The sequence below is a fragment of the Haliotis rubra genome, unplaced genomic scaffold (genome assembly GCF_003918875.1).
Source record: "Haliotis rubra isolate DU_JTF1 unplaced genomic scaffold, ASM391887v1 Scf176, whole genome shotgun sequence".
Classification (NCBI taxonomy): domain Eukaryota; kingdom Metazoa; phylum Mollusca; class Gastropoda; order Lepetellida; family Haliotidae; genus Haliotis; species Haliotis rubra.
The window spans coordinates 1,064,797-1,082,832 of record NW_025765736.1 but is presented as its reverse complement, the minus strand read 5'-3'; the positions used below and the strand labels follow the sequence as shown (position 1 = coordinate 1,082,832).

At 41.7% G+C, this 18,036-nt stretch overlaps 1 protein-coding gene across 3 annotated transcripts in view; it reads left to right on the top strand.

Moving 5' to 3' along the window:
* Nucleotides 1–11,260, top strand: part of LOC124273075 — a 166,417-nt gene extending 155,157 nt beyond the window's left edge. For all 3 annotated transcript variants that reach the window (XM_046708287.1, XM_046708286.1, XM_046708288.1), the window contains exons 4-5: nt 8,822–8,971; nt 9,999–11,260. In XM_046708287.1, coding sequence (XP_046564243.1) covers nt 8,822–8,971; nt 9,999–10,237 — 389 coding nt within the window. In that variant the 3' untranslated portion in view covers nt 10,238–11,260. The remainder of the gene's footprint in view (nt 1–8,821; nt 8,972–9,998) is intronic.
* Nucleotides 11,261–18,036: the final 6,776 nt, after the last annotated feature.

Sequence of the window (18,036 nt, the reverse complement as noted above, 5' to 3'; positions counted from 1 at the left end):
ATGCCTCACAGCCGCAAAGACCGTATTTGACTGACAGAGCATTTCATATGGACGTATAGACCATGCTTAACTGTGCAGAGCATGTCATATGGACGTACAGACGATGCTTAACTGTGCAGAGCATGTCATATCGACGGAAAAGCCGTGTTTAACTGTGCAGAGCATATCCTATAGACGGATAGATCGTGTTTAACTGCGCAGAGCATATGCTATAGACGGATAGATCATGTTTAACTTAGCAGAGCATATCCTATAGACGGATAGATCGTGTTTAATTGAGCAGAGCATTTCCTATAGACGGATAGACCGTGTTTAACTTAGCAGAGCATATCCTATAGACGGATAGATCGTGTTTAATTGAGCAGAGCATTTCCTATAGACGGATAGTTCGTGTTTAACTTAGCAGAGCATATCCTATAGATGTATAGATCGTGTTTAACTGAGCAGAGCATATCCTATAGATGTATAGATCGTGTTTAACTTCGCAGAGCATATCCTATAGATGTATAGATCCTGTTTAACTGAGCAGAGCATGTCATACAGACGCATAGACAGTGTTTACGTGGACCGTGTCTAACTTAGGAATCCGTCATATCGATGCTTGGAGCATGTTTAAGTGGGGAAAGAGCATGTCTGACAGACGGATAGACTGTGTTTAACTGAGTAGAGCATGTCATATAAACAGATAGACTGTGTGAAACTGAGCAGAGCATGTCTGACAGACGGATAGACTGTGTTTAACTGGGCAGAGCATGTCATATAGACGGATAGACTGTGTTTAACTGGGCAGAGCATGTCATACAGACGGATAGACTGTGTTTAACTGGGCAGAGCATGTCATATAGACGGATAGACTGTGTTTAACTGGGCAGAGCATGTCATACAGACGGATAGACTGTGTTTAACTGGGCAGAGCATGCGATGTAGACGCTTGAACCGTGTTTAAGTGACGGAAAGGGTACCTCTTATAACTTTTGGACTTTTGGACTGTGTTTAACTGAGCAAAGAACATATCACATAGACGGATAGACCGACTTTAATGCACCAAAGAGAATGTCATATAGACGGATAGACCGACTTTAACTCGGCAAAGAGCATATATAGACGGATAGACCGACTTTAACTGAGCAAAGAGCATATCATATAGACGGATAGCCTGACTTTAACTCAGAAAAGAATATATTACATAGACGGATAGCCTGACTTTAACCCAGCAAAGAACATATCATATAGACGGACAGACCGACTTTAACTCAGCAAAGAGCATATCATACAGACGGATAGACCGACTTTAACTCAGCAAAGAACATATCATATAGACGGAAAGGCCGACTTTAACTCAGCAAAGAGCATATCATATAGACGGATAGACCGACTTTAACTCACCAAAGAGAATGTCATATAGACGGATAGACCGACTTTAACTGAGCAAAGAGCATATCATATAGACGGATAGCCTGACTTTAACTCAGAAAAGAATATATTACATAGACGGATAGCCTGACTTTAACTGAGCAAAGAACATATCATATAGACGGACAGACCGACTTTAACTCAGCAAAGAGCATATCATACAGACGGATAGACCGACTTTAACTCAGCAAAGAACATATCATATAGACGGAAAGGCCGACTTTAACTCAGCAAAGAGCATATCATATAGACGGATAGACCGACTTTAACTCACCAAAGAGAATGTCATATAGACGGATAGACCGACTTTAACTCGGCAAAGAGCATATATAGACGGATAGACCGACTTTAACTGAGCAAAGAGCATATCATATAGACGGATAGCCTGACTTTAACTCAGAAAAGAATATATTACATAGACGGATAGCCTGACTTTAACCCAGCAAAGAACATATCATATTGACGGATAGACCGACTTTAACTCAGCAAAGAGCATATCATACAGACGGATAGACCGACTTTAACTCAGCAAAGACTATATCACATAGACGGATAGACCGACTTTAACTCAGCAAAGAGCATATCACATAGACGGATAGACCGACTTTAACTCAGCAAAGGGCATATCATATAGACGGATGGGCCGAGTTTAACTGTATAAAGCTCATATCATTATGGGGTGACGAATGAAAGAGTACACTCACGAGGATGAATCTCGTTGAGCATATTTTTTAATGCATACAATTCATTCTCATGGAGACGAGAGGCAATGTCGACCCGTTGTATATCTCCCCAATTCTCTCAGGAATATCTACGTCCAAATACATTGATATGTACATTCCAATACGCGACGCCGAACATCATGATCAATATTTGTATGGCATGTATTAATGGCGGAGAGAAGGTCGATCCACCACTAGCCTACATGTACATAGACGATCGATGCAGTACAATAGATGGGTAGATCAGCCTCTCATGGAGTTTCTCGCCATGTCTGTGTTGAAATCAATATTTATATAGTCATTAGAGGAAGCGGTATATATAAACCTGGTCTGATGTGTTCTCAACGATGTCGAAATGCATAAGTGTTTATCGCTCGTTCAGGGTTCGAGTGCCCATGCGTACCACAAGTATAGGGTCCAAACTTGTCAGGTGAAGGTTCGAGTACTCTTACGTGCCACAAGTATAGGGTCCAAACTTGTATGATGTAGGTTCGAATACCCATGCGTACCACAAGTATAGGGTCCAAACTTGTCCGGTGAAGGTTCGAGTACTCTTACGTGCCACAAGAATAGGGTCCAAACTTGTATGATGTAAGTTCGGGTACCCTTGCGTAGCACAAGTATAGAGTCCAAACTTGTACGCTGAGGTTTTGAGTACCCTTACGTATCATAAGTATCGGGTCCAAACTTGTCCGGTGAATGTTCGAGTACTCTTACGTGCCACAAGTATAGGGTCCAAACTTGTATGATATAGGTTCGGGTACCCTTGCGTACCACAAGTATAGGGTCCAAATTTGTATGATGTATAGGTTCGGGTACCCTTACGTATCATAAGTATCGGGTCCAATCTTGTCTGGTGAAGGCTCGAGTACCCTTGCGTATCATAACTATCGGGTCCAAATTTGTCCGGTGAAGGTTCGAGTACCCTTGCGTATCATAAGTATCGGGTCCAATCTTGCCCGGTGAAGGTTCGAGTACCCTTGCGTACCACAAGTATAGGGTCCAAACTTGTATGATGTAGGTTTGGGTACCCTTGCGTACCACAATTATAGGGTTCAAAATTTGTCCGGTGGGGGTGCGAGTACCCTTGCGTATCATAAGTATCGGGTCCAAACTTGTTTGTACCACAAGCATAGGGTCCAAACTTGTCCGGTGAAGGTTTGAATTTCTTGTTTACCTATCACACGTTGCGTTTTTCAAATGATTGTCGATTGTGCAAGGTGCCAGACTGAGTGCTCATCAACATAACATGCTATGTACAAATGTAAAGCACCGTGATGCATATATTCAAATTGAAATCATTTGCTGACATGACGTATTAGAGCCCTTGTTAAGCGTACGTGCTGTGACAGAATATCTTTGCTTATCATACGTCTAAGAGACGGCTTACGTTCTTGATGAAAATATTTTTCTACATCCAGAATTTTTGTCCATGCAACATCATTGGCCCCAAATTCCGTGTTTATAGTGATGTGTGTTGGCAGACACGGACTGTAATACAACTGGCTACTCGCAGAGTTTATAATTTATTGCTGTACATATAACTGAACAAGAGACCAAATGGTTCCGAAATCCCAGCTACACTTGTATGGGGCTAACTTATTTATGTATAGTAATATATTGCTGTGGTTACCTGCTAATATTATGCATAAATCCGTAATAGTTATTTATGGTCCGACCGCCTCGGTGGTGTAGTGGTTAGAGCGTCCGCCCGGAGAGCGGAAGGTCACGGGTTCGATCCCCGGCCGCGTCATACCAAAAGACGTTAAAATATGGCACTTGTTGGTCCCTGCCTGGCGCTCGGCATTAATGGGTACAACAAGGACTGGTCGGTTCGGAGTCAGTATAAAGTGTCTGAGTGGGGTATTCATGCTTCACTGCGGAATGGTACCTCAGTGGGCTAGCACTATAAAACCAGCTTAAGTCTGGGCTAGTACAAGCAGCCGCACATACACATACACACACACACACACACACATGCACGTCGTCATATGAGCGAAATATTCTCAAGCACGACGTTAAACCCAATTTCACCTCACCTATATGAAGGGGCGGAGGGGTAGCCTAGTGGTTAAAGCGTCCGCTCGTCACGCTGAAGACCCGGGTTCGATTCCTCTCATGGGTACAATGTGTGAAGCCATGTCTGGTGTCCCCCGTCGTGATATTGCTGGAACATTGCTAAAAGCGGCGTAAAACCATAGTCACTCACTCACTCCTAAATGAATATCTTATCAATGTATAATCTTTATAGTCAGAATGTGAATCAAGCAGTGCCATTGTAATCTTTAATTCTAAATCACTCGCTTTTATGATCTCGAGGCAATATATCTGGCAGAGGTTTTATCTGCCCCACAATGTTCTACCTCTGGGTTAGAATTGGTGTTGAGAAAACCGTGACAGTCGTAAGTCGACTAAGGGGATCGGGTGGTCAGGCTAACTTGGATTGATTCATGTTATGGTATCTCATTTGCGCAGATCATGATCCTAGTCACTGGTTTGTCTGGTCTTCACCAATTATTTTCAGATCGCGGTCGTATAACTGGATTTTTGTTTTGTTGAGTGGCGTTAAATAACAAAAAAACAAACTGTTGTCCCATTTTGTCCCATGATTACGTGAGTTAGTTGTGTTTTAAACAGGCACTTTAGTTCTCTCAAAGCATAAAGACCGCCTCCGTGGTGTAGTGGTTAGAGCGTCCGCCCGGAGAGCGGAAAGTCGCGGGTTCGATCCCCGACCGCGTCATACCAAAAGACGTTAAAATATGGTACTTGTTGGTCCCTGCCTGGCGCTCGTCATTTATGGGTACAACAAGGACTGGTCGGCTCGGAGTCAGTATAATGTGTCTGAGTGGGGTATTCATGCTTCACTGCGGCATGGTATCTCAGTGGGCTAGCACTATAAAACCAGCTTAAGTCTGGGCTAGTACAAGCAGCCGCACATACACATACACACGCATGCACGTCGTCATATGAGCGAAATATTCTCAAGCACGACGTAAAACCCAATTTCACCTCACATCTCTCAAAGCATAAAGTTATTAAAATCCCAAACCGTCAGTGAATGCAACGTTCCGTAGAATGCTTGGAGAGTTTTGTAGTTAGATAACACTTACTGTATTTCAGTTATGCCACGGCTTGTTAGCTTGGTGTGAGAGGAAACCTTTCAGTTATGCAGGTCTAGACCTTTAAACCTTTGGGTGGAACTATGACGGGTTAAGCAACGGGTACTCAGCTGATCATAATCTTTTACCAATTAAACCACGATCAGCGGATCCTGGTGGCTGAGGAGGGCCAGGAACCACTGGGTCGCCCAAGCCCTTTTATCGCTCTGAACTCTTATTTTTCTTAAAATATGACGTAGGTGTATTACATTCTGTGATGCACTTGGAAATAGGGATATAATATAAATAAAATGCAGAAATAATAGGTGAGGTGAAATTGGGTTTAAGAATTTCTTGAGAATATTTCGCTCATATGACGACGTGCATGCGTGTGTATGTGTATGTGCGCCTGCTTGTACTAGCCCAGACTTAAGCTGGTATTATAGTGCTAGCCCACTGAGATACCACGCCGCAATGAAGCATGAATACCCCACTCAGACACAGTATACTGACTCCGAGCCGACCAGTCCTTGTTGTACCCATTAATGCCGAGCACCAGACAGGGACCAACAAGTACCATATTTTAACGTCTTTTGGTATGACGCGGTCGGGGATCGAACCCGTGACCTTCCGCTCTCCGGGCGGACGCTCTAACCACTACACCACGGAGGCGGTCACAGAAAATGAGACTGACTGCATGGTAGCCCTGTCTATATGTAACGTTGATTCTTCGATTGTGCCCTGCCCATCCTTTGTGCACATGCAAGGTAGCCTAATGGATAAAGCGTTCGTCTAGACCCGGGTTCGATTCCCCGGTACTATGTCTTGCCCATTTCTGTGCCCCAAGCTAGAAATTGGAGGTAGTGGCCTTTTAAATGTTTCAAATCAAGTAATTACATGACATGTTTGTTATTTTAAGTCCTAGATATGAACCATAAAGTATTCATGAAAACATATTCGTATTCGTTACTATGCATTCGTAAAACATGTTGCATTCACCTTATAGTGTATTCGTTACAGTCCCGTAGTGTATTCGTTACAGTCCCGTAGTGTATTCGTTACAGTCCCGTAGTGTATTCGTTACAGGCCCATAGTGTATTCGTTACATTTACAGTCCCATGGTGTACTCGTTTCAGTCCCATAGTGTATTCGTTTCAGTCCCATAGTGTATTCGTTACAGGCCCATAGTGTATTCATTTCAGTCCCATAGTGTATTCGTTACAGTTCCATAGTGTATTCGTTACAGTCCAATAGTGTACATGTTACAGTCCCACGTGTACTCGTTACAGTCCCACGTGTACTCGTTATAGTCCCATAGTGTACTCTTTACAGTCCCATAGTGTATTCGTTACAGTCCCATAGTGTACTCGTTACAGTCCCATAGTGTATTCGTTACAGCATGTATACTAGAACTCCAGCATTGGTCGGGAGTAGCACAAACACGCACGTGCATGTACTCTGCAATAAAAGTGCAATAATATTGAGCGAGATATTTAACCCATAATAGAATTAGTCTAGTCTTCTAAGTGCATTATGTAATAATCGAGGGCGTCTGTCAATATAACGTTCCCGGTTATTCTAGTTTGCACGCATGTACCTAGTACACTACAGGACCTGAAATCACGCAGCCCTCCTTGAATCATTCATGAAGCGCGCCGCGTCCAGTAATGAGTGATACATTTAAACCACGCCTGTCAAATCAAGCGAGCCGTTCCAAACCCATGCGTATAATCAAATAAGCCCGTTTGGGAGCACCCGTCACAGAATCCATGCAGCTAATCAAATAGGCCCTTAACAGTTGCTGAGACAAGCAGATGACTCGTCGATGGAGCGGCCAGAGTCCTCGGTTGCCAATGATGCTGCTGCTGCTGCAGGGATCGCGTCTATGCTCCCTCATCTCCATCCCTGCCGACACAAATCAATATTCGCCTTCCAAGGAACATCTGACAAGCATGCCGGATCAGCTTAAATTAGCGTGTTTTTTATTTTTGGCCTGGAAACAGGCGAGTTATCGACAAATATACTGCGGCTTGTGTTATTTTTTGTTTATTGCAAATAGTCCTGTTTGGAGAAACAGCTGAAATTCGTCACCCTAACGGAGTCTGATGCGTTATATTTCGTTTGAAGTGTGTTTTAATTTTTGTATGTTTCAATGTAAAATGTTGACAGTTTTAATGCATTTCACTTCATGTTGAGACTCCAATTATATTCGTTTTTTTAAAAATATTTTAGTGGCGAATACTGTAAGATGTAGTTTAAGAATCAAATAGTATTTTAGATCTCTTGAATACGGCTTACAAGCCTAGTACAGTTACTTATTGCACAAATAGTATACATTTGTGGAGATCCGGTTAGAGTTCTTGAGCAACCAATACTTGTCGTAGGAAGCCACTATTAGGATCTGGTTGTCAGGCTCCCTGACTGGGATAAAGCATGGCGTCGTATCCCAACTGCGTAGATCTCAAACACTGGATATATTGTATACCCTCAGTCACGAGTGTCATCAATTTAAGCTGTATCCTCACTCTGGTGCCAGGACAATGTCATAAGTGTAAAACTAGAATCTGCCGTGTCTCGAAGAACTACACTGAGAACGTCTTCAGAAACGCCCCGCCTTCAATGAAATGCTTTATCAACCTCTTCCTCAGCCCCGTTATAACGCGTCTGTAGTACCCCAATGCTTATTCAAACACCGTTCCGTTTGCCTGGGTGTTGTGCATCTCGTGATATAAAGGGGCAATGTGTGCAGTCATTATTGCTCTCAATAATTGCTGGAAAACATTCGACATGTTTGAGATGTCGAGTTACAATGGTTTTGCCCACTATGAGACAGCAGATAAGGATGGGGTACATGGACGCTTGGCTTGTACAATCCTTTTAGCGAAATATAAAACAAACCTTTCATTTCTCCTTGAGCACAGGGACTTATTTGTTGGTGCATTTGTTTGTTGGACAAACGGCAGCAAGAGGTTTCGTCATGGTAACTCATAATGTAAAATAAATCAATGATGACGTAAAAGCAGATGACGTCATGCGAAACTCTGACGTCAGAATTTCCCTGTAGGCCTACCTACAGACCATTGTCCCGATCCACAAAGCTTTCGTAACGTTACGACCTGTCGTAACTCTATAGAGTGTCGTAGACTTACGAATGCGGGGACCCTTTCCACAAACGTTCGTAGCATAACGTCATTCGTAATCCAGTAATGTAGAATAGAATTACGATCAGTTATAACGTTACGAACGTTCTGTGAATCGGGACCCTGTATGATGGCTGGTTTAAAAAGACGACGATAGATCTGGAAGCCAATATCTGTCGCGAACGGATTCCAGGCCCATTTTTAAAATCAAGGTTCATAGGTGGCCCAGTGGTCCACGTTCGTTGTGCACCTATTATCTTGTGCACCTAAGTCGACGATCTTGGGTTGAAATCCGAAATTCCTGTTTATATTTCCAGGTTTATCGGAACCACAACGGTGCTCGTAAGTTTCACCAAATGGGAAACGTGTCATACTTCGGGAGTTCCTCCCACATGAAACAGACACGCCGTGATGATATTGAAATGCTTTAATCACTCTTGTGTTTCAGATTGGCAGAATGCTGTGGTGGGGTTGATGATATTTGCCGCGACGTTTGGCTTCGTGGCGTCCATGCTGTCTATATGCGGCGTATGCACCACACCCCTTCCCAGGAAAATTTACTACTTCCATTCCGCTGGAGAAATATTCCTCGTTTGCGGTGAGTAGGCGTAAAACCAGTCTAGACTGATGCGTTATCTTGTTTCGTTCACAATAGAAGGACACGTGGGTGAAGAATAAACACTTCCGGGAGAAACAAGATAGGTATTAAGGGTTTCTCGACCCAATATTGATGTTTTCGCCAGTTCTCTGTTCTCTCTTCCCCATCTCTCGACTGCCATGGATGTTCATTCTGAAGGGAAATAATAAAAAAGTGTGGAAATCTACTGCTGTGGTGTAAAATACTCTTATTTTACACTCATGATAAATTTCACTTCATGGTTATCGTTCTTCCTCTTCATCTATTTGATATATTTAACCAAATTTTTAACAAAATGGCTAAATCTAACATATCATAAATAAGTTACACAAATAAAGAAATAGAGTTTTGTACTTAATTTTTTCGCCCATCTGCACTCTTGCTGGTCGGGGTTTTAGACGATAAACAACTAAAACAAGACGAGAGACCAAAATGCGGCTTGCCTTAGCGACCACTAAATGCGTGACATTTTTATGCATAACAAACTCTCATTATTCTTTGGACATCTTATTGCCTTAATAAAGAAATCAATGCTATTATACCCAGTCCAATCACTTCACCTTCATTGTACCCAGCTTGTTTCTCTTTCTGTTTAGCTCAATACGTCATTAATTTTGTGCATTCATCCAATAATGTTGATAACATGTGTTTATTATATAGGCTTAAAGTTCGACATCCCGTGAAGATCCGAGTTAGAATTGATCTTCAGTAACCCATACTTGTCGTAAGTTGCGACTTATGGGATCGGGTTGTCAGGCTCGCTGACCTGGTTGACACATGTCATCGTATCCCAACTGTGTAGATCGATGCTCATGCTTTTGATCACTGGATTGTCTGGTCCAGACTCGATTATTTACAGACCGCCGCCATATAGCTGGAACATTGCTCAGTGCGGCGTTAAACAACAGACCTAAAAGTTAACCACGAAGTATCGAGATGTACAACTAAATTAACAAACTATTAACGGTTTTTTCGCTTCATCTTTCAGCCTTAAGTACGGGCGTCGCCTTGATAATCTTCCCTGTGGCAGTAGAACTAGACCACACCATCCTCTCCCACCGGTACGGCATCGGCTACGGCCTCGGCTGGGGAGGTGCCTTCTTCTTCTTTGCAGCCGCCATATGCATGACCTTGGACGAGTTGGTGCGAGAGTCTGCGAGAGTTAAGTGTTGCAAGTGGTGTTGGAAAGGGAGCGGTTCTGAGAGGACAGAGTTGCGCCAAGTCTGATAGAACGCTGCCTGTAGAGGCAAAAGGCGTATAAAATACTGATGTGTGATCACCTGTTCCATCATTCGTCACCACTCGTCCCTTTCCGTAATCTCCAAGAAGACGGTTTGTCCCGGAATGGTTGGTCACGTATGATGTTCCATAGGTTCAAGACCGGACCAAGACAATCCAGTTGCTTATAACAATCCACTTCTTGTCTGAAAATATGTGAGATTTTGCTGATCTTGAGTCAAGGAGAAACATTAGGTTCGAGGTTTCGCAAGGATAGAAAGTAAGATGAGATAAAAGATTTTTAAACAGATATCAAGATATGGTATTACGATTCACAAAAAAGATGTTTTGGAGCGACAAGAGATGTGTGGATTGTTTCGTTTTCAATTAAAATAGTTGTGTTTGAAAGCAAAATGACGTCATACAAAGACCTTAGTCTGGAGTTATACGTTGGGAAAAGGTTTTCCGGGACAAGATTCTTATCATTCGGAACAACTCGGATCTTTCCGGGAGTTATCGGAAAGAGACGAGTAGTGGCGAATGCAACAATTGCAGAGACCTTTTCAAAATGGATTGTTGAATTTTGAACCCAGGATGAAATATCAGAATGTAATATTCGAATTAAGCTACTAGGACGGTATGGGACAGGATACAGGTCCATAAGGCTTACACGCAAACAGGATACAGTACCACCGGGATTTTACGTCAACAGGATACAAACCCACTTGGCTTAAACGTGAACGCTATATACGTCTCCTGTGATTATACGTGAACAGGATACAAGTGAACTGGGCTTAAACGTGAACAGGATACAAGTAGCTGGGCTTAAACGTGAACAGGATACAAGTCAATTTGACTTGAACGTAAACAGGATACAAGTGAACTGGGCTTAAACGTGAACAGGATACAAGTGAACTGGGCTTAAACGTGAACAGGATACAAGTCAGCTGGGCTTAAACGTGAACAGAATACAAGTCAATTTGGTTTGAACTTAAACAGGATACAAGTCAACTGGGCTTGAACGTGAACAGGATACAAGTCAACTGGGCTTAAACGTGAACAGGATACAAGTCAACAGGGCTTGAACGTGAACTGACTACAAGTCAACTGGGTTAAACGTGAACAGGATACAAGTCAACTGGGCTTGAACGTAAACTGACTACAAGTCAACTGGGCTTAAACGTGAACAGAATACCAGTATTAGGCCAACACGCCTTGTACCTGCAGATCCCAAACGTATAGTCTCTGTGACAGTGTTAACTATGCGGGGTCATCCATTTTCATGAACTTCTTAAATGAATGTTACCCCTTGGAATTGTCCCAGAATTTTGCCTTTCAACCACTGAAGAGGAGATTTCATATTTATTTTCTTTTATACTCAAGGTGGAGCGACAACTGTGTTCTCCAAAGCCTCTGTGATGTTCTGGTATTGTTCTTACACTGGTGCTTGGTGTAGCAGCCAGGGCTGGTGTCCACTGTGTGTGTAGTTATCTGTATCCTTCATCACACCACTCGTTGTTACCTTTGACTTTTTAACCTTGTCATTGACCATTGTAGCTTTCAGTCCATTAAGTCCAAGTTTTGTAATCAGCTTTTTTTATACTGCAGAGTAAGTAGATGTTTTGATAGGATTACAGTTTGGCAGCATATATTGGTTAAGTGTGTATTCCTATAATCAAACCAACGGAATGTGATTATTTTAAGAACGTTTTTTGTCAGTGAAGAATTGATTTGCATAATATTAAGACCGTTTCACACTGAGAGAAAATAGGGGTATAAAAGATAATATGGCTCCAATTGCTAGTTCTAGTCGTTTCGAACGGGTGTGGGGTAGTCAAGTGGTTAAAGCGTTTGCTGGCCATGCTGAAGGCCCAGGTTCGATTCCCAACACGGGTACAATATGTGAAGCTTATTTGAGGTGATATTGATGCCGTGATATTGCTGGAATATTCGTAAAAGCGGCGTAAAATCATACTCATTCAGCCAAGTTATTTCGAGATGCTGTCTCGATTTATACAGATTTATACGTGATCGTACCAGGGAAGGAGTTATACACCCATTAGCCGCAACAAACCGATAGTAATATAAAATAGAGTTGCTTTTCGATAAATGAATTACTATTCACTTGTATAACTGTTCAGATGAAAAAAAATGCCATAGCCTTTAAGCGTCAAACAACAAACAAATAAGCAAACACAAGATCGGTCAGTCATGGGTTTCCTTCTCGAAGTCATTGTGAACACTGGTTTCAGCACAACTGACTGACCTTGACCTTGACCTTATCCTTGACCTTGTCTGGCGTTTCAAACGTCTTCGACCTAATTATAACTCTCCTTCAACGTCAATGTGACCCCTCGCGATATACCTGAAATACTGTTCAAAGTGACATCACGCCAAACTCACTCACTCACTCACGTCCGCATGATCAATTTCATGTGGCCGAGAATAGTTCTAATTTGCATATCAAACATTAGCAACGCCCTTGACGACACAACTCGTGCACGACATGCAACCCAGTTACACAGTGCGTTCCGGTATTCAGACAAGCAATTTCTATTTGTATATCGTTATCATTATTATCATTTTTATTATTATTAATAACATGTATATTATTCTGCTGAAGATCGAAGCCGTACCAGTAGCTTCGGGTCATCATTAAGCTGTGTTGTTACAATCCCCAAACCTTCTGTTGTATATAGCCACTATTGAACCACTACTCATTTTGTACAAGAAGTGTATTTATCTTTACTTTATTTAAGCTTTCTATTAGCAATGCATGTATGTTTATTGGCAATACTCAAACATCATGTTGTTCAAGGTTGGAAAAGCTATCAATCTCAGATCTATTTACATGTAGAAGTGTTTTATATTTAACCACTTAATCTATCCAAAACTTCCCATTTCTGGTGTCCCCCGCCGTGATATTGCTGGAATATTGCTAAAATTGGCGTAAAACTAAACTCACTCACTCACTATCCAAAACTTTATCTCGAAACATCTCCGTTGCCTTTTTCTAGTGCTTAACGCCGTTGCCAGATTACACGTATTTCTAAAGCGGCGTAAAACTATACTCCACTCAGATGACGTGTGTTAACGTTATAGAAGGCAGAATGATTTTTCAACTCGTGTAAATAGAATGAAAAACAACTATTTATTTTCAATTAATACGTTTGAATTTTCTACAATTATTCCCCAAATTAAATTTCAAGGATTTCCTATTTCTACAGCTGAGCTTGATAACATAACGATAACTTTGTATACCTTGTACATACCTTTAAAAAATAGCATTTTTCCTCGCGTTGAGAACATATTGTTTTCTTGTTTCCTTGGCAATGAGAAACGTTTCTGCTGTTATGACGTAGTTACAGCTAGTTCATCATCTTCATCATTAGAATACGCACGACTGTAAATGGCGACTGTTCTCTGTCACCATAGTAACACCTTCAAACGTTATGTGGCACCGAGTGTTTGACTTCATTTATTATATTTGTGCTTTCCCTGAAGCGACTTTCCCCACCGTTGTATGATCAAGTAGCCTGTACCTTCAAAAACCTAATGCCTGAATGCGTTCAATGTACAAGATCGATCAAGATTCCCTAGGGATCATCGTGATCCGTAGACATTTACGGATGATTGAATAAGAAACAAAGATACCACTAAGGCTTTGCTTTCCTGCATGAGTTTAACAGGTTTTGATTTCATTGTTTAAATTATTCATTGCGATGTGTTTTGAAAGAATGGTGAGAAACACTTGTCAACGCGTTTAGTTTAGGTATTTTGCAGTTTTGAAACGTTCAATATACAAGTTTAAAGGTCATGCTATTTTTCAGAATGGATTAAGTATTATTACGAAGAAATATGGTTTTAACCTCCCGTGTCCTTTCGTAGTGTATGTTAATAGCCCATAAAATCCAAAGCGCACCGGTCGCCCGATGTCTAAGCCGATGCAGAGTTGCGTCCCTTTGGTACGCCGGGAACCCATCATTGTGGGTTCGAATCCATGTCGGCCCGATATTGTTTGTCAGTTCACGGTATGTTTGTCACCGTAGCTGTGAAAAGTATGGACCTGCATGACCTTGAGATTTTCTGTCACATTACCAAGACTTGTGGTGTAACTGGCCACCTCTGTCAGGTGAAACTACACAGCTCTGTAGGAACGCAGTAAAGGTTTGTTTCAAGGTACAGGCTAATGGATGCACAAACAAGGATCAAAGTATTCATTATCATTTTTGTACGATGTGTCGTTATTTTCGCCAGCATGGATAGATTCATCTCGCACATCTCGCTGCTGGGTCATAGAAATATTCTTCATGTTTTGAAACGAATACTTTTCTGTCCAAATGACTTTTGTAAAATGTTTGCTGTATTTTTTAATGACGTGTTTTTTTCCTGCCGATTGATTCTTCTGAGGTAGCAGTAATGTGTGACCGTGTGAAGATGACTTAGACGCACACACACAGACAGACAGACACTCAGACGCATCCACAAATACAACCACAGACACACCCAGATACACCAACAGACACACACAGGTACATCCACAGGTACACCCAGATACACCAACAGACACCCCCACAGGTACACTCTCAGACACATCGACAGGTACACCCACAGACACACTCTCAGACACATCGACAGACACGCTCTCAGACACACCCACAGACACTCTCTGACATATCGACAGACACTCAGACACATCGACAGACACTCTCTGACACATCGACAGACACACCCACAGACATCGACAGACACACTGACAGACACATCGACAGACACGCTCTCAGACACACCCACAGACACTCTCAGACATATCGACAGACACACTCAGACATATCGACAGACACACTCACAGACACTCTCAGTCATGCATATAGACACGCACGGACAAACAACAGACACATACAGAGACACAACCACAGAAATATCGACAGACATGCATGTACATACGGATAGACACACACACACACACACACAGAATGATAGAGAGAAATACACGTATGGACACACAGACAGACAGACACAGGCACAGATACATTTCGGGTGACATTACGGACAGCCGCAAATACACCATACACGTAAAGACACACCACAGGTGTTTGTACCCCCTTGTGTGTACGCTAACTGCAGACAAACATATAACATACACACACACACACACACACATTAAGGATGTATATTAGCACACATAGAATGCATTCCAAAAGATATATTACAGATGTATTGAATACTACAGACACACAAATGCTGTACACATTTATACAATAAAAGTTTGTACACGACCTTCAGACACAAGGTCTAATCGAGTATATATGTGTATGTAGACATACATAGTATCCGCCCCCTCAAGTTTATGAAGACTGCGTTTTGTTGCACGTTTCTCTGTCTTCCGCCGTTTGCTCAACACTGTTTGTTAATATTATTCTGTATTTTTTGGTTTCCGGTTGATCGTTCTTGATATTTCCTTACCTTATGAAATAAATGATAATTCACTTACTCCTAATGAATACCGTCTTCTGTTATTGCTCATACGTATTGTACGTATGAAAATGTATATAGAGAAAAAATCAAAAAATCAACACCCGAGTCTCTTTAGCGGGCCTTCTGATTCTCTTATATTGTGAGAGGGCTTTGTCTATTTCATGATTTGATCATGATCAAAGACTCAGAGTGAAAAACAATCTCCACAAGACAGTTTGACAAGGAGAATGACTTCAAAAGTCAAATTGTCAGCTTTAACATTATGTTGAACAATGCTCTAACATCTCAAGTCTGTGGTGTCGGCATTAAACGACTTTTGATGTATAATCGATCAAGCTTCAAGTCAAAACATTGATTACACAACAGTCTCGTTTCCTATTGACTGGGTCCCGTCCTATTGCGCAACTTACTACAATAACCAGTCCAGAATTTTGAGACCAATTCATTTAACTGGATAATTAATTATTGATCAGTATTATTTGATACATCTAAGCACTTGTATATTGCAACACTACGCTCCTGCTAATCCTTGTAAACACGTCGTGCAGCGTGCTCTGTCGTACAGCGAGTTCAGACGAACGGAAACCTGGAAATCTCAAAACGAGGCTCTGCCGCTAGAAAAGTTTGGCGGTCTGGTACGAACTTGATATTACATCAATAACATTGTGCGTTACAGAACTACACTAAATAAGAGCAAAAAAACACATATAAGTAACAGGTGTAACCAGTGAGCCAGAAGCATTGTGAATCATTTTACGACCTCATCAAACAGGGGCAGTCTGTGACTTTTAAAGATCATACTGCTTACACCTCACCATAAAATATAGAAATACGATGTTAATAAAGTTTCAAATTAAAATTCATTTATAAATACCATTTTCTTATGAAACAAGGAATTGGAATTCAGTGTAACCATAGTTGTTTGTGATGTCTATTTTCACTTTCACACGAGAGAATTCGGATCGGCTGAAAAGTAGGTCATTGTCTGAATAGGTTAATGAGACTCATGTTTCGGTTTGTTTCTGCGAATATTTCTAAGAACGTCATCTTTGTTAAGGTTGCAACATTCAAGACCTTAAAAAACATTGCAAAAAAATGTTTTGAAGGCATGTTGATATTTCCAAAGTTGTTCATCAGGGACAATAATGGCGTCCCTGATATTTACCAGTTCCATCTGGACAATTGACTTGCCTTTGAATGTGTTTGTGACGCTTGGTACCCGTGGCTCATCATTTCGCGTTACCTGGCAGCATCACCGGGATAATGCCGGAATCGTACGTACAATCGGCTGTCGATGACTGAGCTCTCTTCTGAATATGAACAGGGGTTGATTTACCTCAAGAATTCATGATTGCTGACCTTGCGAATTACCATGTATCCGAAAATGACATGAGACATTTACATGCGCACTGGAGACAACATACATGTGGAGCCGGGCACACAACAGGGTTTGTCAAAACCGACCCGTGTAACGCCTTTGTTGGGCTGTGGCTTGTCAACGCGTCTAGGTTCCACTACACTATAGGATGTTTGCAGTGAAAACGTACCGATGAATTTCACTTTAAACAAAAAAGTAAATCAAATCAAGTGAAATTAAGATTGCGAATCCTCATAATTTTACCTTGTCAATTGAACATTTAAATCTCAAAATTTTATTCAAATTAGGATAAAAGTTGTTTAACAAACGATCATAGATTCAAATCGCTATTACTGGTTTGTATTACAAGGGGGTAAGCGCAGTAGTTGGAACAGTGAAACAAATGCACGTGCGGTACGTGAAGAGCGTTAACTTATAACAACCCTTGTCGTTTTCGGTGTTTCATTTGGTGTGCATACCCCTTTGTAATACAAACCAATAATAGCCATGTGAAACTATGATCGTTTGTTAAACGACTTTTTATCCTAAGTCGAATACAATTCTGAGATTGAAATGTTCAATTGGCAAGGTAAAATCATGAGGATTCGCAGTCTTAATTTCACTTTATTTGTTTTACTTTTTGGTTTAAAGTGACATTCATCGGTACGTTTTCACTGCAAACAGACTATAAATCAGAATCACATGTTCCATGAGCGAGAGACCGCCTCCGTGGTGTAGTGGTTAGAGCGTCCGCCCGGAGAGCGGAAGGTCGCGGGTTCGATCCCCGACCGCGTCATAGCAAAAGACGTTAAAATATGGTACTTGTTGGTCCCTGCGTGGCGTTCGGCATTAATGGGTACAACAAGGACTGGTCGGCTCGGAGTCTGTATAATGTGTCTGAGTGGGCTAGCACTATAAAACCAGCTTAAGTCTGGGCTAGTACAAGCAGCCGCACATACACATACACACGCAT